Below are 19,210 nucleotides of genomic sequence, written 5' to 3'. Positions count from 1 at the left end.
CAGCCCCGCTGCCGCACGCTCGGACTGTGAAGACGACGGTGTTTGGATTCAGAGCTCTATTAAAAAAAAAAAATGAAAGAAATGGCCCCGATTTGGCTTTCTACACCCGGATCATTCCATAAAACGCTCGGGTTTCAACCCTGCAGGGCTGGGGGGGGGCACTGTGAATCCGGGGGGGGGCTCAAAGTTGAGAGACGACAGCGGCTTGACGAAAATTTATATAAATAAACCAGGGGGGGCGGCTTTATTGAGTTAAAAACCCGGCAGCGGGGGCTGTACACTGCAATAGCACCATCAGAGAGAGCGTGAGGAGGGGGGACACGGGGCACTGGGACCCCCCCCCAAAAGGGGGCAGCACCCCTAAATCGGGCCCTGCTTCCCCCCTCCCACTACCCCCAAATCGTGCAACGTTGCACGGGGGGGGCGAGGGGTGGAAGCCGTGCGAGTCCGACCCGGGATTTGGGGATGGGGGAGAACAGGATGGACCCGTGGAAGGGGTGAGGGTTGGGGGGGGGGTTTTTTTTGGGGGGGGGGGGGGGGGCTCAGCCCTGGCTGCCGCAGGAGGAGAGGCTGTCGTAGAGCGAATCGCTGAGCGACTCCGAGTGCTCCATCCCGGGGGGGCCGCAGCCGGCGTCCCGCGACCGCGCCTCGGTGCTGCCCTCGTCCCCCACGTCCGAGGCGCTGGGGGTGCGGCTGCTGCAGGCGCTCAGGGCGGGGGGCAGCGGCGGGGGGGCCTCCGGGGATGCCCCTCGGTGCCCGGCCGGGCTGCACGCGGGTGCCTGAGGGGATTGGGGGGGGGAAAAAAATGAGCAAAATAACGAGCGGGGCTCACCGCGCGCCCCCCAGCACCGCGCTATGTACATCCTTACAACCACGGCCGCCCCCACCCCAATGGGACCCCAATTTCGGTGCCCCCCCCAACTCACCAGCGCAGGCCGGTGCAGCCCCTCCAGCCCCCCGGGGGGGCAGAGGAAGGGGTCGGTGTTGCCGCAGGCTTTGGCGTTGGGGAAGGTCCAGTTCTTGCTCTGCTGGACGCGCCGCGGCTTCTCCGCATCGGCGTCTGCGGCGAAAAGAGACCGGGGAGGGGGGGGTCAATCCCAACAAAACCACCCCCCCCCCTCAAATTTTAAGACCCTCCCTGCCGCACCGGTGAGCACCTTGCAGCATCAGGGGGGTCTCGCACAGCCACCCCGTCCCCGGGTGACCCCGCTGGGACACGCACCTTGGGGACAGCCCCGGTGGCTGTGAGCGCCGGGGGGGCCGGCGGCGCGGCAGGGGGCCCCGGTGCCGCGGTGTTTGCCGGGCACCAGCAGCTCCTCCACGCTGGGCACCTCCCGTTCCAGGGTCCGAGCTTTGCGGGGCACTTTGGTGAGGGCTGCCGGCCTCCCCGGCACCGCACCGGGCAGCGGCTCCGGGCGCCCGCGGGGTTTCGGGGTGCTCTTCGCGGGGACCCCTCCGTAATCCGGGGGTGGGAAGGTCCCGATGCCGCTGTCCAGCGTCCGCGTCAGCGAGCCGCACGCTGTGGGGACGCAAAAAGGTGTGAGGGATGAGGAGAAGCCCCCCAAAAATGCCCAAGGGATCCCCGCCGGGTGATGGCAACTCGCCTGCGAAGTGCTGCGCCGTCCCCGATTCGGACAGGCTCTCGTCCGACGGCAGCTCGTCCCGCAGCCCCACGTCGGGCACCTGAGGCGAAAAAGAGAGGGTGAACCCCCCCCAAGGAGATGGGATGGATGGAGAGGTGAGGGGTGGGGGCTGAGGGGGGTGTCCCAACCTTCTCCGGGGGGTCCTGGCAGCCCCGCAGGTGGCCCACGATCCCGTTGCGGGGCGGCCGGCAGAGCCGGGGGTCTTTGGCGTCGGGGGAGACCCGCTGGAAGTCGCACAGGTCCCGCTTGTGCTCCAGGCGGCTCTCGTAGGACACGTCCTTCCCGTCCACCCTGGGGACAAGGGGGCAGCGGGAGGGACGTTGGGGACCCCCCCCCCCCAGCACCCAGCACCCCCATGCTCAGCACCCAGCCAGTTTGTCCCCAAGCCCACGGTGGCCCCAGCTCGGGCTGTGGGGCATCCCCCACTCCTCCCGTGGTGTCCCCAACCCCTGTGCCCACACTGTCCCTGTTCCCAACCCAATTGCATCCCCAACCCCATCGCCTCCCTCTTCCTCCCTCCATGGTGTCCCCAAGTCCACAGTGTCCCCAAGCCCATGGTGTCCCCAAGCCCGACCCAATTGCATCCCCAACCCTGTCACCCCCCTCTCCTTCCATCCACGGTGTCCCCAAGCCCATGGTTTTCCCAAAGCCCATGGTGTCCCCAAGCCCCTGGTGTCCCCAAGCCCGCGGTGTCCCCATTCCTGACCCAATTGCATCCCCAACCCCATCGCCTCCCTCTCCTTCCCTCCATGGTGTCCCCAAACCCCCGGTGTCCCCAAACCCCCGTTGGCCTCAGGGCCACCCCTGACCTGTTGAGCAGCTGCTGCATGAAGTTCTCGGCCGTCACCTCCTGGTACATCACCTGCAGCTGCCCGGGGCTGCGCTCGGGACCGGCACCGCGTGCCCGGGGCCGTCCTTTCTCCAAAGCCAACCCGTGGAGGAAAGCCTGCTCCTCCTGCAGCGCCTTGCGCAGGTCCTCCGCCTTCTCCATCAGCTTGGAGATGTTGAGGCTCTCGGCTTCCAGCTTGCGGGCTGCCAACTTCACCTCCCTCCGCAGGGGTGCCGGAGCCCCCGACCATTCCCGACCCCGAGCGCCCTCGGCGCGGCGGCTGAGCGCCGGCAGCTTGCTGCGCCGCAGCCCGAACCAACTGGCCAAGCCCCCGGCCGGTTTGACCTTCACCTCCGCCGCCGGCGCCCGCTCCTGCCCCTGCAGCCTCAGCACGTTCTCCTCGATGCCCTTCATCACCTTCTCCTCGATGGCCGAATGCCCGGCGGCCCCCGCCGAAGACCCCGCACCGAGGGTTTCGGGGCCGGCCGGCGCTTTGCGGGGACCCCCGGCTGTTTTGGTGGCCCCCCCCGTTGTCGCCGCCGTCACCGTTGTCACCGTCGGAGACGCTTTGGGCTCCTCGCCCCGGGAGGACCCCCCGGTTTTGCCGGCCGCCTTGGTGGGTAGCTTGGTGGGGCTGCCGTGGGGGCTGCGGGCAGCCTTGGCGGGGGGCGGAGGGGGGGCTCGTGGAGGGGTCCTGCCCCCGGGGGGGCGCCCCTTGCCCCCCGCTTTGCCGTGCTCGCCCATGGAGCCGGAGGAGTAGCAGCGCGCCAGGGGCTCCGCGCCGTGCGCCGGCTCGGGGTGCTTCAGGCTGCCCCCCAAACACCCCCGCGCCGGGGGTCGCGGCTCAGCCCCGTGACCCCTTTCAGGCCTCCCGGGCCCGGGGGGGGGCTCCCGGCCGTCAGCGCCCCTCAGCTTGCCCAGGGCAGCCAGGCGCTCCTTGAAGGGCAAGTAGCCCGGCTCGGGGGGCTTCTTCCCAGGGCGGCGGGAGGGGGCCGAGCCCCCGGCACCACGCCGGGGGCTCGGGGGGGACGCGGCTGCTCGCTCGCCACCGGCGGGGGGGCCCACGGGCAGGGACCCCAGGGGCTGCTCGGCTGCCTCGTAAGGGTGAGGGGGGGGGAAAACGGGGGGCTCCGGGGAGCCCGGCTCGGGGGGGGCGTCGGGGGACGCGCGGCGGCTGAGCACCGGCGAGGCCTCGGGGTTGGTGCTGCGGCAGGGGATTTTGGAGGCGCGGGCGAGCTGGGGGCTGAGGCGCAGCGCCCCGGGGGGGCCCGGCAGCTTCAGCGCCTTGAGCACCTTGGAAGGGGAAGGCAAAGGGGGTGCCGCCCCCCCCCCAGGCGAAGGAAGCCCCAGGCGGGGAGAAAGAGGGGCGAAGCCGCCCTCGGGGCTCTCCTCGCAGGGCGCGTAGAGCCCCAGGAACGCGGGGTGCTCGGGGCCACCGCCACGCTGCCGGGGGGGGGCCGGGGGCTCGCCGTTGAGGCGGCAGCACCCCCCGTCCCCCCGCAGCAGCCGCTCGGCCAAGGCGCTGAGCAGAGCCCCCCGCGGGGGGACGGCCTCCTCCGGCGACGAGCAGGGGCTCCCCTCAGCCCCCCGCCACCCCGAAGCTGCCCCCAGACCCCGCAGAGGGCAGGGGGTCCAGCCCGGTGCGTCGGCTCCAGCCCGGGGTTCAGGGGAGCAGGGGGAATCGGGGGGTCCCTGGGCGTGGGGGGGTCCCGGGGGGGTTCCCAGCAGAGGGTCCGTCTCCTCCAGCTTGCGCAGCACCTCCAGGATCTGCGCTTTCTTCTTGAAGAAGGGGGAGAGGGCGTCCAGGGAGGGGGTGCCAGGGCTGAGCACGGGGCTGCCCGAGGGTCCCAGCGGGGTGGCCTGTGGGGACAGGGCGCTGTCACCCCGTGGGAGTGGTGGGGGTGGGCTAGGGGGGGTGCCACGGGCTTGGGGACACCCAGGGGTGGGGGACAAGGATGGGACAGAACCAGGGGCAGGGACACCACAGATAATAGGGTTGGGGACTGGGGACATCACAGGTGGAGCACGGGATGCTGGAGAAGGGGACACCACGGGCATGGGGACAGGGACACCGCGGGCAGCCCCCACCCCACGGCAGGGGGCTCAGGGATGGGGACGTTGGGGGCGCGCAGAGGGCTCACCACGGCCCTGGGGACACCCCAAGCCTGGAAAGGGCAATGCCACGGGCATGGAAATGGGGACAGTGCATGCAGGGGGGGGGTCGGAGGCACCGGTACCCACCTCTGCCGGGGGGGCACAGCAGCCGGGGGGCAGCGAGGCGGGGGGCTGCTCGGTGGAGCCCAGCTGGGGGCTGCCCGGAGCGTCCAGGGACACCGGCACCGGGTGCAGCGGCAGCTGGAGGGGAGGCAGCACCAGGTTAAATGGCTGAGGGGGGGGCTCTGCCTCACACCCACCCCCCGCAGCCCACCCCCAGCATTAACACGGCCCCCTCCCCACGGCACCTGGGGCAGGGATCCGGCCGAGAGCTGCAGCTTCTGCTGGAAGAGGTCGCTCAGAGCCTGGTTCTGGCGCTCCAGGTCGAAGACGCGCTTCTTCAGCTTGATGCACTCCTCACGCAGGTCCTGGAATGATGGGGGGGGGACACACACAACGATGGCAGCGTCACCCCAGCTCCTCCGGGACCCCCCCCCCCCCCCTTAGCCCTACGGACACCCCCCAGCCACCCACCTTCTGGTTGAGCAGCGCCTGCACCACGTGGTTGGCGACCTGGGGAAGAAGAAAGGATCTTGGGGGGGGGGCTGCGGAGGGCACACGCAGCCCCGTGCCCCGGCACACGCGTGTGACCCCCCCAGTGAGCCCCAGTGCCCCCAGTACCTCATCCAGGCAGCGCTCGTAGGTCTCCCTCTGGTTCTCGTTGGCCTGAGCCAAGGCCGAGTTCTCCGCCTGGGGACAGAGAGGGGACAATTCAGGGGACGCTGCCGAGGGGCCTGGGTGCTTGGTGACCCCCCCTGTGGCACCAAGGGAACCCTCCTCTGCCTGCTGGGGGCTGCACATTGGGGGACGGGGCTGTCCCCAGCTGCTCCACCCCGGTAATGGGGGCACCATGAGAAGGTGGGAGCTGTCCCCACCGTGTCCCCAGGGCGCTGGCGCCACGGCACCGGCTGCGTGGTGACACCGGCTGCGTGGTGACACCGTCGGGGGCTGCCCGGTGGCCCCGATTCCCTTTCCCCTCCGTACCTCCAGCTCCCGCAGCCGCTGCAGGAGCTCCTGGCTGCTGCCCGTCTCGCCGCGTGCTGCGGGGCTCTCATCTCCCTGCGTCTCGGCTGCGCTCTCCGACATCGCTGCCTGCCAGGGGACGCAGCCGAGGCCGCCGTGTCCCCCCCTCCTGGGGTGCTGCCAGGCCCAGGACCCCCCCCCCCTCACCTCGCTGGGGTCCGGCCAGGACAGCGCAGACGTCACCTGTGGGGAACACCGGGGATGAAATGTCGGGGGGGGGGGGACACACCGGGGGTCCCGGTGCTTTTGGGGAACACCGGGGTTGGCACCGGCGTCGCCGCGCACCGGGTGGCCACGGTGGGTGCGGAGCCCGGGGCTGGCACCGGGGGGGTTCACGGAGCCCCAGGGTGCAGAGGGGCCCCCCCCGGGGGCTGGGCAGCCCGGTTACACCGGGGGTTTCCCCCCCCCCCCCCCCCTTCAAGGTGGTGCCGGTGCCTCCCCGCGCTGCTCGCCCCGGGGCCGCTCCGTGCGCGCCGGAACGCGGCCGGGCCCCGGGAACCGAGAACCAGGACCCGAAAAACGGGAACCGGGACCCGAGAACCGAGCCCCGCGCACTCACAGCCCGCAGCTCCCGGCGGCTTCTCCCGGCTCCCTTCCCCGCAGCCCCGGGGCCGGTCCCGGCGGCGTTCCCGGTTGCATCCCGGCCCGGCCCGGCCGCGCTATTGTTGGGAGGCGGCGGCGCCACAGCTCCGCCTTCCCACCGCGGCCGGGGAGGAGCCGGGGTCGCCGCCGCCGCCGCCCCCGGTGCGCGGCTCCGCCAGCTCCGGCCCCGCAGCCCCCGGCGGGGAGCCCCGGGGAATCGGCCACGAACCGGGCAGCACCGCCCCAGGGTCCCCGTCCCACTCCCCCGGGGCACCGAGCACCCGGAGGAACCGGGAATCCCCCCAAAAAAAGGGGGCTCGGAGCACCCCAGCACCCCACGGTGCTGGGCACCCGGCTCCGTTTTTTGGGGTCAGGACCCTCGGCTGGGTTGTGGGATGATTGGGGGGGTCGGGACCCCCATAACCCATGAGCCAGGGGGGGACCGGGGCTCCCCCGGGGCTCAGCCGGGGCCTCGGTGCCGTTTGGCTGCGGGGCCGGCACCGGGATGAGCGCAGAGGGTTACAGGGAGGCTTTTGGGGTGCTGGCGGGTGAGGGGCCGTGCGGCCACCCCACAAAGGAGGGATTCAAGCAGGGGCTCGCCACCAGCCGGGAGGGGAAGGGCCGAGCTCGGGGTGCAGCTCTCGCAGCACCTCAGCCCCCCCCGGGGACCCCACGAGGCCACCCCGGACCCCGCCGTCACCATCCAGGCCGAGGCTGGGAGCAGCCGAGCCCCCCCGGTGCCACCTCCGCCACCTTTTTGGCACCACGAGGGTGGCACCGGTGCCCGAAGCGTTCCCGTGTCCCACAGCAGGGCCTGGGGGGGTTTCTCCCGAGCCCCCTCCCCACCACGAGGCGCTGCGGGACCTCGGCCCCGCGCCCCACCGCGCAGCCGCACCTCGCACGTGCCGTCCCCGTGCCGTCCCCGTGCTGTCCCCGCGTGTCCCCTCTGCACCCCCGGGCTGCACGTGGTGTCCCCCCCGGCCCCTTCTCAGCCCCCCGGCGCAGGAAGCGGCCCCGGGGCCAGCGGCTCCGGCTGCGTCACGGGGGGGAAGTGAGGCTCTGTCTGGAGGGGAAGAGCCGCCCGCAGCCCCCCCAAGGCCTCGCCACCGCAGCCGTTCCCCTCCTTGGCACGGGGACATGGAGCGGGGACGGTGTTGGGGCAGCAGGAGGGGACAGGGACGTGGCCGCAGCAGGGCCGGGGGTGCTCGGAGCCCCGCTCGCCCTCCCCGGTCCCAGCAGGGCCCCGTTGTCACCCCGATCCGAGGGACAGTGGCCACCGGGGACGCAGCACGTGCCCAAACTGCCCGGCTGCGGGGACACCAGCACGGCAGGGAAGTGTCCCCAGCCACCCTGCTGTCCCCTAGGGTGGCCTCGGCCTGCCCCACGTCACCGCCACAAATTTGGGGACACGGGGGGACAGCCCTGAGCGCCCCCAGCCCCGCCGTGCTGCAGCTGGGGTCCCTTTGGGGCAGCCGGGATGCGCTGGGGACACTGGGGACAGCTGGGAGGCGGCGGGGACAGCGAGGACACCCCGGGGACAGCCGGGATGCTCTGGGGACAAGCGGGATGCGCTGGAGGAGCAGCCTGAGGGGAGCGGGGACACGGTGGGGACACCTTGGGGACACGTTGGGGACACACTGGGGACACGGTGGGGACACAGCAGGGAGAGCCAGGATGCCCTGGGGACAGCAGGGACACGGAGGGGACAGCCAGGATGGAGAGGGGACATGTGGGTGGGATGGAGGACAGCGGGGGGGACACCGGGGATGGGGGGACACCGGGGACAGCCGGGATGTGGCAGGGGACAAGGGGGGGGACACCTCGGGGACACCTGGGAACAACGGGCAGGGGACGGCGGGGACACGCTGGGGACACGCTGGGGACAGCCAGGATGCACTGGGGACACACTGGGGACAGCGGGGACACACCGGGGATGGAGGAGGCAGGCACAGGGGACAGCCGGGATGCACCAGGGGACACCGGAGACGCACCGGGGACGCACCGGGGGGCACCGGGGGACACCGGGCACGCCACCGGGGCGGCCGGGACGCTGCGGGGACATCCCGGGGGGGCCTCCTCCTCCTCCTCCTCCTCCTCTTCCTCCTCTTCCTCCTCCCGGTGCCCGGTAGCCCCGGGGGCTGCGCTCAGAGCCCTGCCCGGCAGCGACTCCCCCGTTCCCGGTTCCCCCCGAGCTGCGGCCCAACTTCCCCGGGGACCCTCCGGTAACGGCGGCGGCGGCTCCGTTCCACTCCCCCCCTTCCTTTCCCTTCCTCCTCCTCCTCCTCCTCCTCCTCTTCCTCCTGCCCCCTCCCCAAAACCCTCCCCCGCGGACTCACCGGGGGGTTACGGAGGGGCGGCGGCGGCACGGGCCGGCATGGCCGGGACCGGGCTCGGGACGGGGCCCGGGGCTGGGACCGGCGGTGATGTCATGGCTGCACCGGGCCGGCCCCGCCCTGCGCCCCCGCCGCCGCCAATCCCAGCCCGGGGGCGGGGGGGGGGGTTGGGGAGGGGGGTCCCGGGGCCGCCGCCGCATCCCCCGGTCACGATCGGGGTCGCCCCGAGCACGTCCCGGTGCGCCCCCCTCCCACCCACCCGCACCCTTCCCCGACGGCCCCCGGGGTTGGCACCGGGCACGGTACTGGGGCTTTGGAAGGACCCTGGGGGGGTCGCCCACCCCCATACCCACCCCCCCCCGGTATAACGGGAGCCCCCCGTGGGCACCGGCTTGCCCCCCGCCCACCCCATTTATCCCCCCCCCACCCTCGCAGCACGACCCGGGGACGCTTTTGGGGTCCAGGTCCAAGATCTTTATTGAGGGGGGGGGTCACCTGCGGGGGGGGGTCACCTGCAGGGGGGAGCCACCCCCCCGCCCCTACAGGGACAGGGGGGGACATGGGGACAGCCCAGCACCACCCCCGCTGCCCCCACACAGCTCCGTGTCCCCCCCTTCCCCAAAAAATCCCCCCCCAGGACCCCTCCGGATTCCTCCTGGCCACGGGCGGGTCCTCGCCCCCCACCCCACCACCAGCACGGGGCAGGACCCTACACAGGGGGGGGTCTGCAGCCTCTTTCTGTTCCTCCAGAGGTGCTACTGGTGCTACTGGTGTTACTGGGGGGGCTCTGTGCTGCAGGGAAGCCCCTCGCTCGCTCCCAGTTCAGCTCCCGGCCGCCAGCTCCGGGTTCCCGTTGGCGGCCGCCGTCTCCTCGGGGGGCCCGGGGCGCAGGAGGTTCTGGCCAGGAGAGAAAAAGAAAAGAGTGGGATGGGTGCAGGGGGGGTTTGGGGGGGGTTATAGGGGTTGGGGGGCTCGGCCCCGTGTCGCTCCCACACGAATTGGTTGTTCCATGGGGTCGGGAACGCCAACAGACCGGGAGGTTTTTCCTCTGGGCTCCTGCTTGAAACCAGCGGCTACGGCAAACCGGCGGCCTTCATTCAGGGCCTGGGGGGGGGGATCCCCGTCCCTAAACCCGGCTGTGGGGCCATCAGCCAAAGGGGGGGACAGCAGACGGGATGGGGCAGTTGAGGGAAACCCCAAAATCCCCCCACGGTGAGCACCCAAGGGACAAAACCACCCCGCTGAGAGCAGGGTGAAGGGAATGAAGTCCAAGCCCTTTGCACAGAAGGCAACTGCTGCCCTCCAAATCCCAAAATGGGGAGAAAAAAGCCCCAAATCCCATCCCCAGCCTGCAGCTGAGATGTCCTTACCCCATCACATCCCACGGTGCCACCCAGGGGGAGCTCCCCATGGCTGGACGCTGGTCCCCAACCCGGAGCCGTGGGGACACAGCAGCCACCCGCGGGCACGCAGGGACCGTGGTGGCACCGCCCGGGCTCGGGCACAGTTTTGGGGACAAAATTTTGCCCGCAGCAGGGGCCGTGCTGGGGCTGGAGCCCCCCCTAAGGGCGCTGCTCCATCCGTACCTGCGCAGGAGGCTCGGGGAAGCCGTGGGCAGAGCCCCCTCGGTCGGCTCCTCCGGGAGGGGACGGCTCCTCCAGGGCCAGGATGTCCACGGGGGCCTCGGCCACGTCTCTGAGGGACTGGTCGAGGGCCACGGAGGGATCGAAGAGCAGAGGGGACGGGGGACACTGCATGCCGTCCCCCACCACGTCCAGGTCCTAGGAGAGAGGACAGGGAGAGCGGCCCCGTCAAAGGAGGAGCCCCCGCAGCCCTCCCGGCAGCCCCTCGCCTTCGTCCCCCTCCCCAAAACTCAGCAGAACTCAGCAAAATTTTGCTTCCCCCGATATTTTTTGGGGTTTCCAGCTCCTCTCTGCCACCCACACCCTCCTGCGGGAGGCAGGGGGCCCTACAAGGCTCTTTTTAAAGGCTGGGGGGGCTTCAGGGGGTGTCCGACACCGAGGTGGGATGCCCACGACTCCGGGTGGAACTTCCCAAAGCTGCCACGATGCGGGATGCCCCCACAGCTCCCAGCATGAGCCAAGGATGTGGGGCTCTCCAGGGGCATCCCAGCTCTGGGGGAAAGGCCTCGGGGCAGCCCCACAGCAGGCAGCCCCACAGCAGCACACAGGGGGCACCCGCACCCACGGGGCTGCCTCCAAGAGAGGGCAAACACATCCTGAAAGGGACGGGGCAGGGTTTTTGGGATCCCGCCCGCAGCACCCGAAATCCTACAGAGTTAAAAAGCCCTCTGGGGGGACAGGCTGGGGGGAGAAGAGCGGCTCTGTTTCTCCTTTCTACCCTGGAAAAAAAATCTCTCCCACAAAGGCCGCGTTGACGCCGCTGCACTTTGGCTCTGCCTCGCGACCGCTCGGCCCCACAGGAAGGAGCCTGGAGCAGCTCCAACGCCGCCGACCTCGGTGCTGCCAGGTCCAGCTCGGCCCCACGGCAGCCCCCGGCCCCCGAGCGAGCCCTCGCTGTCAGCAGTTGTCAGATTTCTGCTCTCTGATGGAAGCTCTCGAGGTCTCGGGGACACCCGAATAGAAAACCAAAAGCCCCCGACGTCCGCGGGATTTTTTTGGCTCAAGCAAATTTCAAAGGATTTGAAGCGCGGAGGCTCAACGCCCAGGCAGGACACGGGAATAATCTGGGGATTAAAACCCTCCTGGGAGAGGAAGGCGGGCAGAAATCTGCTTTTTTTTTTTATATATATATAAAAAAGCTGAATGTTGATTTAAATAAGAGCAGGGCCCTTCGAAAGGAGCAGCCTCAACCTGTGCTGTTCCAAACCCTGCTGAAGGAAGCATCTCCCAAACCCTTTGGGTTCCTGCTCGTTTTTTTCAAGGGGCTGTTTGTTCTTCTCCGAGCCAGCAAAGAGTAAAAACCATTCTGTTATCGGCGCTGGGGAGGCAGCGGTGGCTTTCTGCGCCCCCCAGCTCAGCCTGGCTTCACAGATGTGCTGAAAGCAGCAGATTTTGGGCAACTTCTCCTGCAGGACCCTTTTTTTTTTTTTTTTTTGGGCCACCGCTCCCACTTACGTCGCTGAACTCCAGGGGCAAACTCTCCGTGGGCTGGAGCTCGGCAGCGCTCAGGTACAGGTCCGTGGGGGCCGCTTCCAGCTCCTCGGGGACAGAGAGCACCTGCTCGGGGACGTAGAGCTGCGGGGGCAGGCGGAGGTGGAGAGGGCAGCAGGGCTCCTCGGAGAGGCTGACGGGAACGGGTTTGTTGCACGGCACCTCCTCCGAGCCTTGACACGGCTTGAACAGGGTCTGGTTAGTGTCCTGACAGATGTCTGGCAAGATGCGGTCAAGGGAAACCTGCGCCTTGCTAGCGGGCGAGCTAGAGGAGGACTACGAGGCTTGCCGGGCTCCCCACGCATCCTCCCGCCCTCCAGATTAAGGTGAAAAACCCTACAATTGTAGGTTTTTTCAGCCCAGGCTCCGGAGCTGCGCCCTGAGCCACGGTGCTCACGTGATGGAAAACGGGGACAACAGCTACAGCCCCCCGGGGGGGGCTGGAAGGCTTAGCTGGATCCCGTAAAGCACTCACGGATCCTCAGCTGGAAGATATTACACACGCCCGGGCTCACTTTGATTTGCAGCCGTCCATTTCGGAGGCGTCTGCACCGCTTTCCAGGTCCAGCAGGCAGCGGGGACGGCAGCGCGCACAATGCTGCTTCCACCGCCAGGAGTTGGGTTCCGGTTATTTCCAGCTTCCCGCTGCATTTTCCTTCCCAGTGGAAAACCTGTTCCTGCCAGAGGTGTAAATGGGATTTCCTGCCTTTAATCACAACCAGAGGGCTTCGCTCCGATCGCATTGGCGCTCGGCAGAGCGATCCCCCAGCAGCAGCAGGAGCCCGAATCCCGTCCTCGTCCAGCAGCAGATGCACGCGGCGGCGTTCCCCACACCCCTGGGATCGCGTCCCGGGGTCTCTCCACCCTGTGACAACCCCTGCTGGGTGCCACAGAAGGTCTCGAGCGTGAAGCAAGGCTTTCAGGATGGATTTCTCACCAACAAACCCACCCAAACACCCGGCAGGCTGATGTCCTCAACGTCTGACAAGCTCCCTGCACACAACGCGGGGTGGGAGAGGAAAAACAAACCTCCAAACCCACACGTGGTGGCCAGAGGCGCTGAGTTTAACCCCGTCCCCTGAGCTGACGAGGTTTCCTTCGGATTTGTCCTCTCCCCCCTCACCCCTGTGCCCTGAGGAATCGTCCACGGGCTCTCAAAGCCTCCTGGCAGAGCCCCTAATTAGCGCTGGCCCTAACGGTGCGGAGCTCAGCCCCAAGAAGCCAGACTGAGCAGGCACTCGGGGGTGAGGAAAGCGTCTCTGCAGGAGCGGCAGGGCGGGGATGCCAGATTTTAATCTCTCCCGATGACTCCAGCCCAAGCGCTCGCTCTCCTGGTAGCCAAAAAGCGGCGGCTGCCAAGACGACGAAAGCCCCAGCTCCACCTGGAGCCCGACGGCCCAGCTGCTGAGCTCCCCGTAAGGCCCCGTGGCAAACAATCGAGCTCCTGGAAAACCAAACAAAGCCCCAGAGCCTCCCCACGAGGCGCAAAACGCGGCAGGCTGCAGACGTTAGCGGCTCGCCGGGGCTACCCGAAGCAAAGATCTTGTTTGTGGCAGCCAAAGCGAGCTGAGGGCTCAGCCACGAGGAAAAAAAAAACCTTTTTTCCACTCCCTGCCCCTGCTCCCAGCCAGCTGCAAACAGCAACTGGCTCGAAGTGCTTTGTAGGTATTTATCCTGCCTTTATTTTCAAGTGTACGGCCGCTGGAGAGAAACAATGGCAGCTTCCTGCTCCCCGCGCAGAGCTGGAGGAAGATCTGCCAGCTCCAGTAAGAAAACAAACCCAGAGCTCATCCTCCCCTGCCTGCCAGCTCTGCTCCGGGATCCGGGGCTGCTCCTGACTCACAGCAGCTGCGAGCACGGCCCCGAGCTGCTCCTGGCCGGATCCGCCCTGTCCCAATGCCACACGATGGGCACAACCGGCCCGGGGAGCCCCAGCCAGGCCGAAATTTACCCCTTTCTTCAATTCCTGCCCCAAAGCAGCGCTGCAGAGCTCAGATTTCCCTTCCTACACCCACCTCCTGCACCAGGAGCTCGGCAGACCCCGCTCCGACGGCTGTTGGCACTCGCAGCCAAGGCAGGAGCAGGGATTTAGGGAGTGTGGATTTGTTTTCGTCCTCCCTTACCACAGCTGGCAGCCAGCTCGGGCTCCACGAGGTCCCCTTGTCACTTCCAAGTGACCTGGCCGCACCCCGGGGATGCTCTGGCTCGGCCAGCAGACCACAGGAAGAAAATTCCTTTGGGCTCCTGTTTGAAACCAACGGCTACGGCAAACCGACGGCCTTGATTCAGGGCCAAAAAGGGAAAAAAAAAAGAGGATCAAACCCCTGGAAGTTGGGCCTGAGATGAAAGGATACGAGTAAGGCAGTGCCTGGTCATCGGCAGGGACGGGTTGGAGCATCGGACGTCATCCACAAAGGCCAGGCACCGCTGGCTGGAGCGGGTGGTGTGCGCCTGCAAGGCCAGGAGAACAGCTCAGAGCTCTGTGAGCTTTCCAAAACCCCCCCCCCGGCCACACAACGCCTGGATTCTGCTTTCAACACGCGCCAAGATTAAAGTCTCCTGCACTACAGCGCATCCTCGCCCTCGTTATCTCCTTCTCATTCATGCTTTTGTTGGGACAGGGCTGAGATAACACAGAAAATCTGGGCTCCCATCGAAAGAGCCTCACCTCATCAGTTTGTCGCAGAGAATGGGTTTTTTCCGACTTATCTCCTAACTTTCAGGAGCCAGTTAAGGGAAGGCTTTAAGTTTTGGTTGAAACAGCTCCAAATTTAGTTTTGTGTACACTGCAAGGGCCCGAATTCGAGTCCCCACAGGTCTGGGAGGAGTCTGCGTGTCACCACCACGCCCAGGAACGTTTTCCACGTGAAAGTCAGAGCTCCCCCTTTCAAAAGGGAAAAATCCTGCACCCCCACACCACCATTTCTGTGGTTTTGCTGCCTGTTTAACCCCCCCCCCGCGAACCCACAACGTTTCAGCCCACCTGGGGATGCTGGAGGGCGTCATCCAGGACCGGCTCTTCCCTCCGAGCGCCTCACGAAGGGCAGAGGGGACCAGGAGGAGAGACGCAGCCCTCCAGGGGGATGCCAAAACCCCCAAGCAGGCCCTGAGCTGGCGACGTACCTGCTGGGCAGCGCCGTCGGTCGCCAGCATCCTGCGCTCCTTCAGCTGCCGGTGCAGCAGGGCCTCGACGCCGTAGCGCTGCCGGTAGCGCCGCAGGCACTTGAGGCGCTTCAGGTTCTCGCGTTCCTTGGCCATGAGCCCCTCGGGGCCCGTCAGGAGGCTGCTGCCTGTGAGAAATGAAGAAGGGATCAGTGAAAACAGCACGCACCCACCTGCCACGCTGTTCCCATTTTGTTTTTTTTGGGTTTCCGAGAGTCAAAATCAGCCCTGGGGAGCTCCGGCAGCTGGCTGGTGACAGGGGTTGACACAGGGAGCTCATCTTGGGGTTCCACCAGAGGATGACAAAGCAAACTCCATCCCAAAACTTATCCCGATTGCCCCGTGCCCGCAAGGAGTTCTCAGGCTGGTTATTTTTAACCCTCTTTTAAAAATAATTTGGCCGAAGTCGAGTGTGATTTCTAGAGGCAGAATATCAATTTTTTTTTTTTCAAATTTCAGCTCGCTCCCGTGTTCTGGAAGCTTCCCGTAAGCCCTCCCAGCTGTAATTACAGGGCAGCGGTCAGGATCTGCAGCTCTGCTTTGCTAAAACGAGTCCTCCCAAATTGTTATGTACCAAACTTCCAGTTATTTTTACTTTCCGAGACGAGCTATTATAAGAGCACGCTGGGGAAGCGTTCCTTGCTCTGTAACCTCTCAGCCCGTTCTGTAACCTGGGCCTGCCTCTGCCCAGCCACCAGCTCCGGCCTCCAACAGCATTTTTAGGGAGAAATCCAAGCCAGGCAGCAGTGATTTTGTAAAAAAAAAAGCTGCATCCGTGCTAAGGACGACGTCATTACAGCAGCACCGGTGCAGCTACCGAAACAAACCTCTGCCCATGCAGACAGGAGCCTGCAGATGAATAAATTTGTGTGTTGTTTGTAAGACCAAAAACAGGAAATCCCCTACAAAAAAAGCACTTTTGTCTCCGAATTAACTTTGTAGTCTCATTTCCTGGCAAGAGAGCAAACTTTGAAGAGCAAAGAAATCCGGCAACCCCTCTAACCCGAACGATACCGATCTGCAGGCGCTGGGCCAGCCCCAGAAACACCCTGGCTACCCCTTTTTTTAAAGAAAAACACGTTTTAAATGTAGATTTCTGTGTGTTTTAGAGAAGACGGTGCCCTCGGACGGAAGGATACGCACCAGAGGCTGCCTGCACCGGTACTTGCCTATGGCTTCGTGCTCGCCCTTGCGGCTGTGCAGGAATCGCCGCTTCTTCTCCTTCAGGAGGTGCTGGAGCCGCTTGAACTGGTCGATGTAGAGGGACTGCAGGCGGATCAGCTTCTCTCGCATGATCAGCGCCACCTCCTCGGCCGTGTACACGCCGGCGTGCCTGGAAAACACCCACAGAAGCAGGGGATGGTTTGGGGAGGGCCCTCGGGGCCGTTCCCCTCGCTGGGTGACGCAGGCGTTGGCAGAAATGCTGCTGGAGAGGGGCTGAGGCAGACAGAGCAGGGGGTGAGAAGCAGAAATATCAATTTTTAGTCCTAATTTTAATTAAGGGAGCACCCTGAGAGTGCAGCTCGCGTGGCTGGCTCCAGGCTGAAGGAGGATCAGCACCAAAGGCTTCCCAGAACCACCAGGCAAAGCCCTGGCAAGCGTTCACACCCAAAAACTCACCCCGGAACCGAGTCCCAGCGCAGCATCGTTAATAAAATCACCTCGTTAAGGGCTGCTTCCCGCTATCACCCCGAGCTAAGGCTCTGTGTCACCCGCAGGAGCCACCCACTCACTTCAAGGGATCCTCCTGGTCGCTATCGATGCTGTCAGCCTCGCTGTCCGGGTCCCCTCGCCACGTCTGCTCCACGGTGATAGGATCCTGCTCGCCGTCGCTCCAGCTGTCCTCATCTGAGGAACGAGGGGCACTGAGAGAAGGGGCACGGCCCCACAGCCCCCCAGGAGGTGAATTTGCTCTGTTTCGTGCCAAAAGGAGGCTTTTCCTCCCCAGCAGGGACGTGGAATGAGAAGAAATGCATCAACTGGGGGCTGTTTTGACTGCGCCCACCTGGCTAAGGGCCACGGTGGTGCCCAGCGAGCGGCCCCACAAGTCAGGGAGCTCAGCACCGGGGTCTGCCAGGCACCAAGCAGCGCAGAGGGAAGCTAGCTAGGGTTTCTGCAAGGAAACCTGCAGGATTTGGGGTTTGTGGCGTGATTCACCTGCAGTCAGCAGCACCAAGACGCAGCAGGGGCTGCAGAACGCGGTCCTGTACCCGCGGATCTTTCCCTCGCTGGCTTTACCGAGCCCTACCCTCACTTCTCCGCAGCAAGGAGAGCACCGGGTCGTGGTTTTTGCTTTTTTTCTGTGCTTACCCAGGATGCGGCTGGCCTCGCTGCGGCTGCTCTCTGCGGCCTGGGAGCCCAGCTCGCTCTTGGCGTAAGAACTGAGCTGGCAGAGCAGCGTCTCGCTCGCGGGCCCCGGGTTGGATTTCTTCATCTGAGCCTGGAGCGCCAGCGTGTTCCGACGGGCGTGCTCGGCGCAGAAGGACACGCTGCAGGGATAAATCACCCGCTCGTCACCCCTCCAGCCAGCAAAACGAACAAGCGAGACACTGAGAAACATTCAGCCTGCCCCAACCTTCAACCAAAGGGAACAAAATCGCCCGCCCCTGGCTGCAGGTAGGGCAGGGAAATGCCAGAGAGCCCCAGGTGGCTCGCAGACCGCACAGCGCCGCTCCGACACCGCCCCGAGCTGCGGAGCTGGCAGCCACGCGGCGCAGGAGCAGAGAGAGAAAAGAGCTTTTTACTTCAAGCCACTGAGGCGAGCTCTTCTGCTTCCAAACGTCCACACTGGACTTTTCAGGCTGGCCAAAGCCGACGGAGATTTTTTTTTATCGCAGAGGGGCCGAGGGCAGAATCAAGACTAGCACTGTTCTTGGTAAGCTCCGAGGATGAGACACGGGTTGAGATGCACCCAGGAGCAAAACTGAACCCCCTCCCGCCGTGCTGGCTGGATGTGCTGATGTTTGAGCTCCTTCCAGCCACAGCAAGTCCAAATCAAACACAACCAGAGCACACACAGTGAGGATGAGCCGTAAAAACAGACTCCAACTCGAATTTGCTGGGCTGAAGCCAGGGGCACGTGGGTGCAAGGCCAGCTCTGACAAAGGTGCAGCCACCTCGTGATGGCAGAGGGCAGACGGGGAGCAGAAAGGCTCCACGCCAAGTCCCCAGTGCTTGTGGAGGCTTCTCCTAGCTCAGAAGCGCTTCAAAAACTTGCCTGAGGTTGACTTCAGCGCAGCAGCTGAAGGAAAAGGCCCCGCAACACCTTTCTAGATGTGAAAATCCTTCCCCTGCCCGTTTTAATTCGCTCTGATGGGGGAGCGGAGAACCGGCGGGACTCACCCATCCTTCTTCTCCGGTTTGGGGGCAGCGTTGGGGCAGCGTTTCCCGTTCTTGGCCGAGACGTAGCTGCACTGCTTGAAAGGGGCGCTCCTGTCCTCCAGGATGTGCTTGATGCAGAACTCCTGGCCCTCCAGGCGCGGCTGCGAGCACTGCCGGTGGCTGAAGGCGCATGCCAGAGGCTCCTGGGGCCGCGGCACCGGCGTCAGGCGGCCTCGGCTCGAGGGCAAGACGTGGATGCGGATTCTGTTCATGCCAACAGCTGGAAAAAAAAGCAGGGCAAAGGAATTAGGAGGAAGGAAATGAACCACGCGGCCACGGCTCACACCTGCCAGGGCATCCCAGTGCAAATCCTTATCCTGATGGGATGTTTGGGGGGGATGAAGAAGATCCTACAGTGAAAGGTCCCTTGTGGGGGGGGAAGAGGGGTCCCTGAGGAAGGAAATGGGGGTCGCCGGTGGGAAAACAGGGGTCCCTGGTGGGTGAAATGGGTCCCTAGGGAAAAGATGGGGGAAGCCAGGGAAAAAGGGGGGCCCCCAGGGGGAAGAAACGGGTTCCAGCGGGAGAAACGGGGGTCCCAGGAGGATGGGGGGGACACGGGGGTGTCCCGGGGGTGGAGGGGAACCCCCCTTAAACAACCCTAGGGCCTCCTGCTGACCCCCTGCCCCCCCAGCACCCTCTGGACCCCTCCAGACCCTCTTAAACCTCCCTTAAACCCCCCTATGACCCCCTGCACCCCCCCCAGCACCCCCTACTCCCCCCTAGAGCCCCTTAAACCCCCCTAGGACCCCCTGGACACCCCCCCAAACCCTTTTAAACCCCCCTTACACAATCCTAAGACCCCCTGCTGACCCCCTGCCCCCCCCAGCACCCCCTGGACCCCCCCCAGACCCTCTTAAACCCCCCATAAACCCCCCCCATAGACCCCAACCCCCCCCCCGCAGGGTCCTA

General features: G+C 65.9%; 2 protein-coding genes and 2 non-coding genes across 4 annotated transcripts; all 4 read right to left on the bottom strand.

The window, feature by feature from the left end:
• Positions 1 to 542: 542 nt before the first annotated feature.
• Positions 543 to 8,673, bottom strand: NCKAP5L (NCK associated protein 5 like). Its single transcript, XM_032204693.1, has 12 exons — positions 8,628 to 8,673; positions 5,671 to 5,892; positions 5,308 to 5,376; positions 5,161 to 5,199; positions 4,935 to 5,054; positions 4,714 to 4,827; positions 2,453 to 4,332; positions 1,772 to 1,934; positions 1,605 to 1,683; positions 1,223 to 1,519; positions 927 to 1,060; positions 543 to 779 (listed from the first exon to the last, which is right to left on the bottom strand). The coding sequence occupies exons 2-12, from the start codon at positions 5,770 to 5,772 to the stop codon at positions 543 to 545; spliced, it is 3,234 nt and encodes a 1,077-aa protein (XP_032060584.1). The 5' UTR covers positions 5,773 to 5,892; positions 8,628 to 8,673.
• A 588-nt stretch (positions 8,674 to 9,261) lies between these two features.
• KANSL2 (KAT8 regulatory NSL complex subunit 2) lies at positions 9,262 to 18,785 on the bottom strand. The gene is made up of 9 exons (XM_032204795.1): positions 18,263 to 18,785; positions 17,231 to 17,409; positions 16,654 to 16,768; positions 16,090 to 16,253; positions 14,882 to 15,048; positions 14,113 to 14,209; positions 11,723 to 11,976; positions 10,211 to 10,405; positions 9,262 to 9,521 (listed from the first exon to the last, which is right to left on the bottom strand). Exons 1-9 carry the CDS (start codon positions 18,511 to 18,513, stop codon positions 9,447 to 9,449), a joined length of 1,497 nt encoding a protein of 498 aa, XP_032060686.1. The 5' UTR covers positions 18,514 to 18,785; the 3' UTR covers positions 9,262 to 9,446.
• On the bottom strand, positions 9,603 to 9,731 carry LOC116500040. The gene has a single exon (XR_004254262.1). It is a non-coding gene; the product is annotated as a small nucleolar RNA SNORA2/SNORA34 family (small nucleolar RNA).
• On the bottom strand, positions 13,917 to 14,053 carry LOC116500039. The gene has a single exon (XR_004254261.1). It is a non-coding gene; the product is annotated as a small nucleolar RNA SNORA2/SNORA34 family (small nucleolar RNA).
• Positions 18,786 to 19,210: the final 425 nt, after the last annotated feature.

Source organism: Aythya fuligula, chromosome 29 (genome assembly GCF_009819795.1).
Source record: "Aythya fuligula isolate bAytFul2 chromosome 29, bAytFul2.pri, whole genome shotgun sequence".
Lineage (NCBI taxonomy): Eukaryota > Metazoa > Chordata > Aves > Anseriformes > Anatidae > Aythya > Aythya fuligula.
Note: the sequence above shows the minus strand (reverse complement) of the source record. Positions and strands in the feature narration are given on the sequence as shown.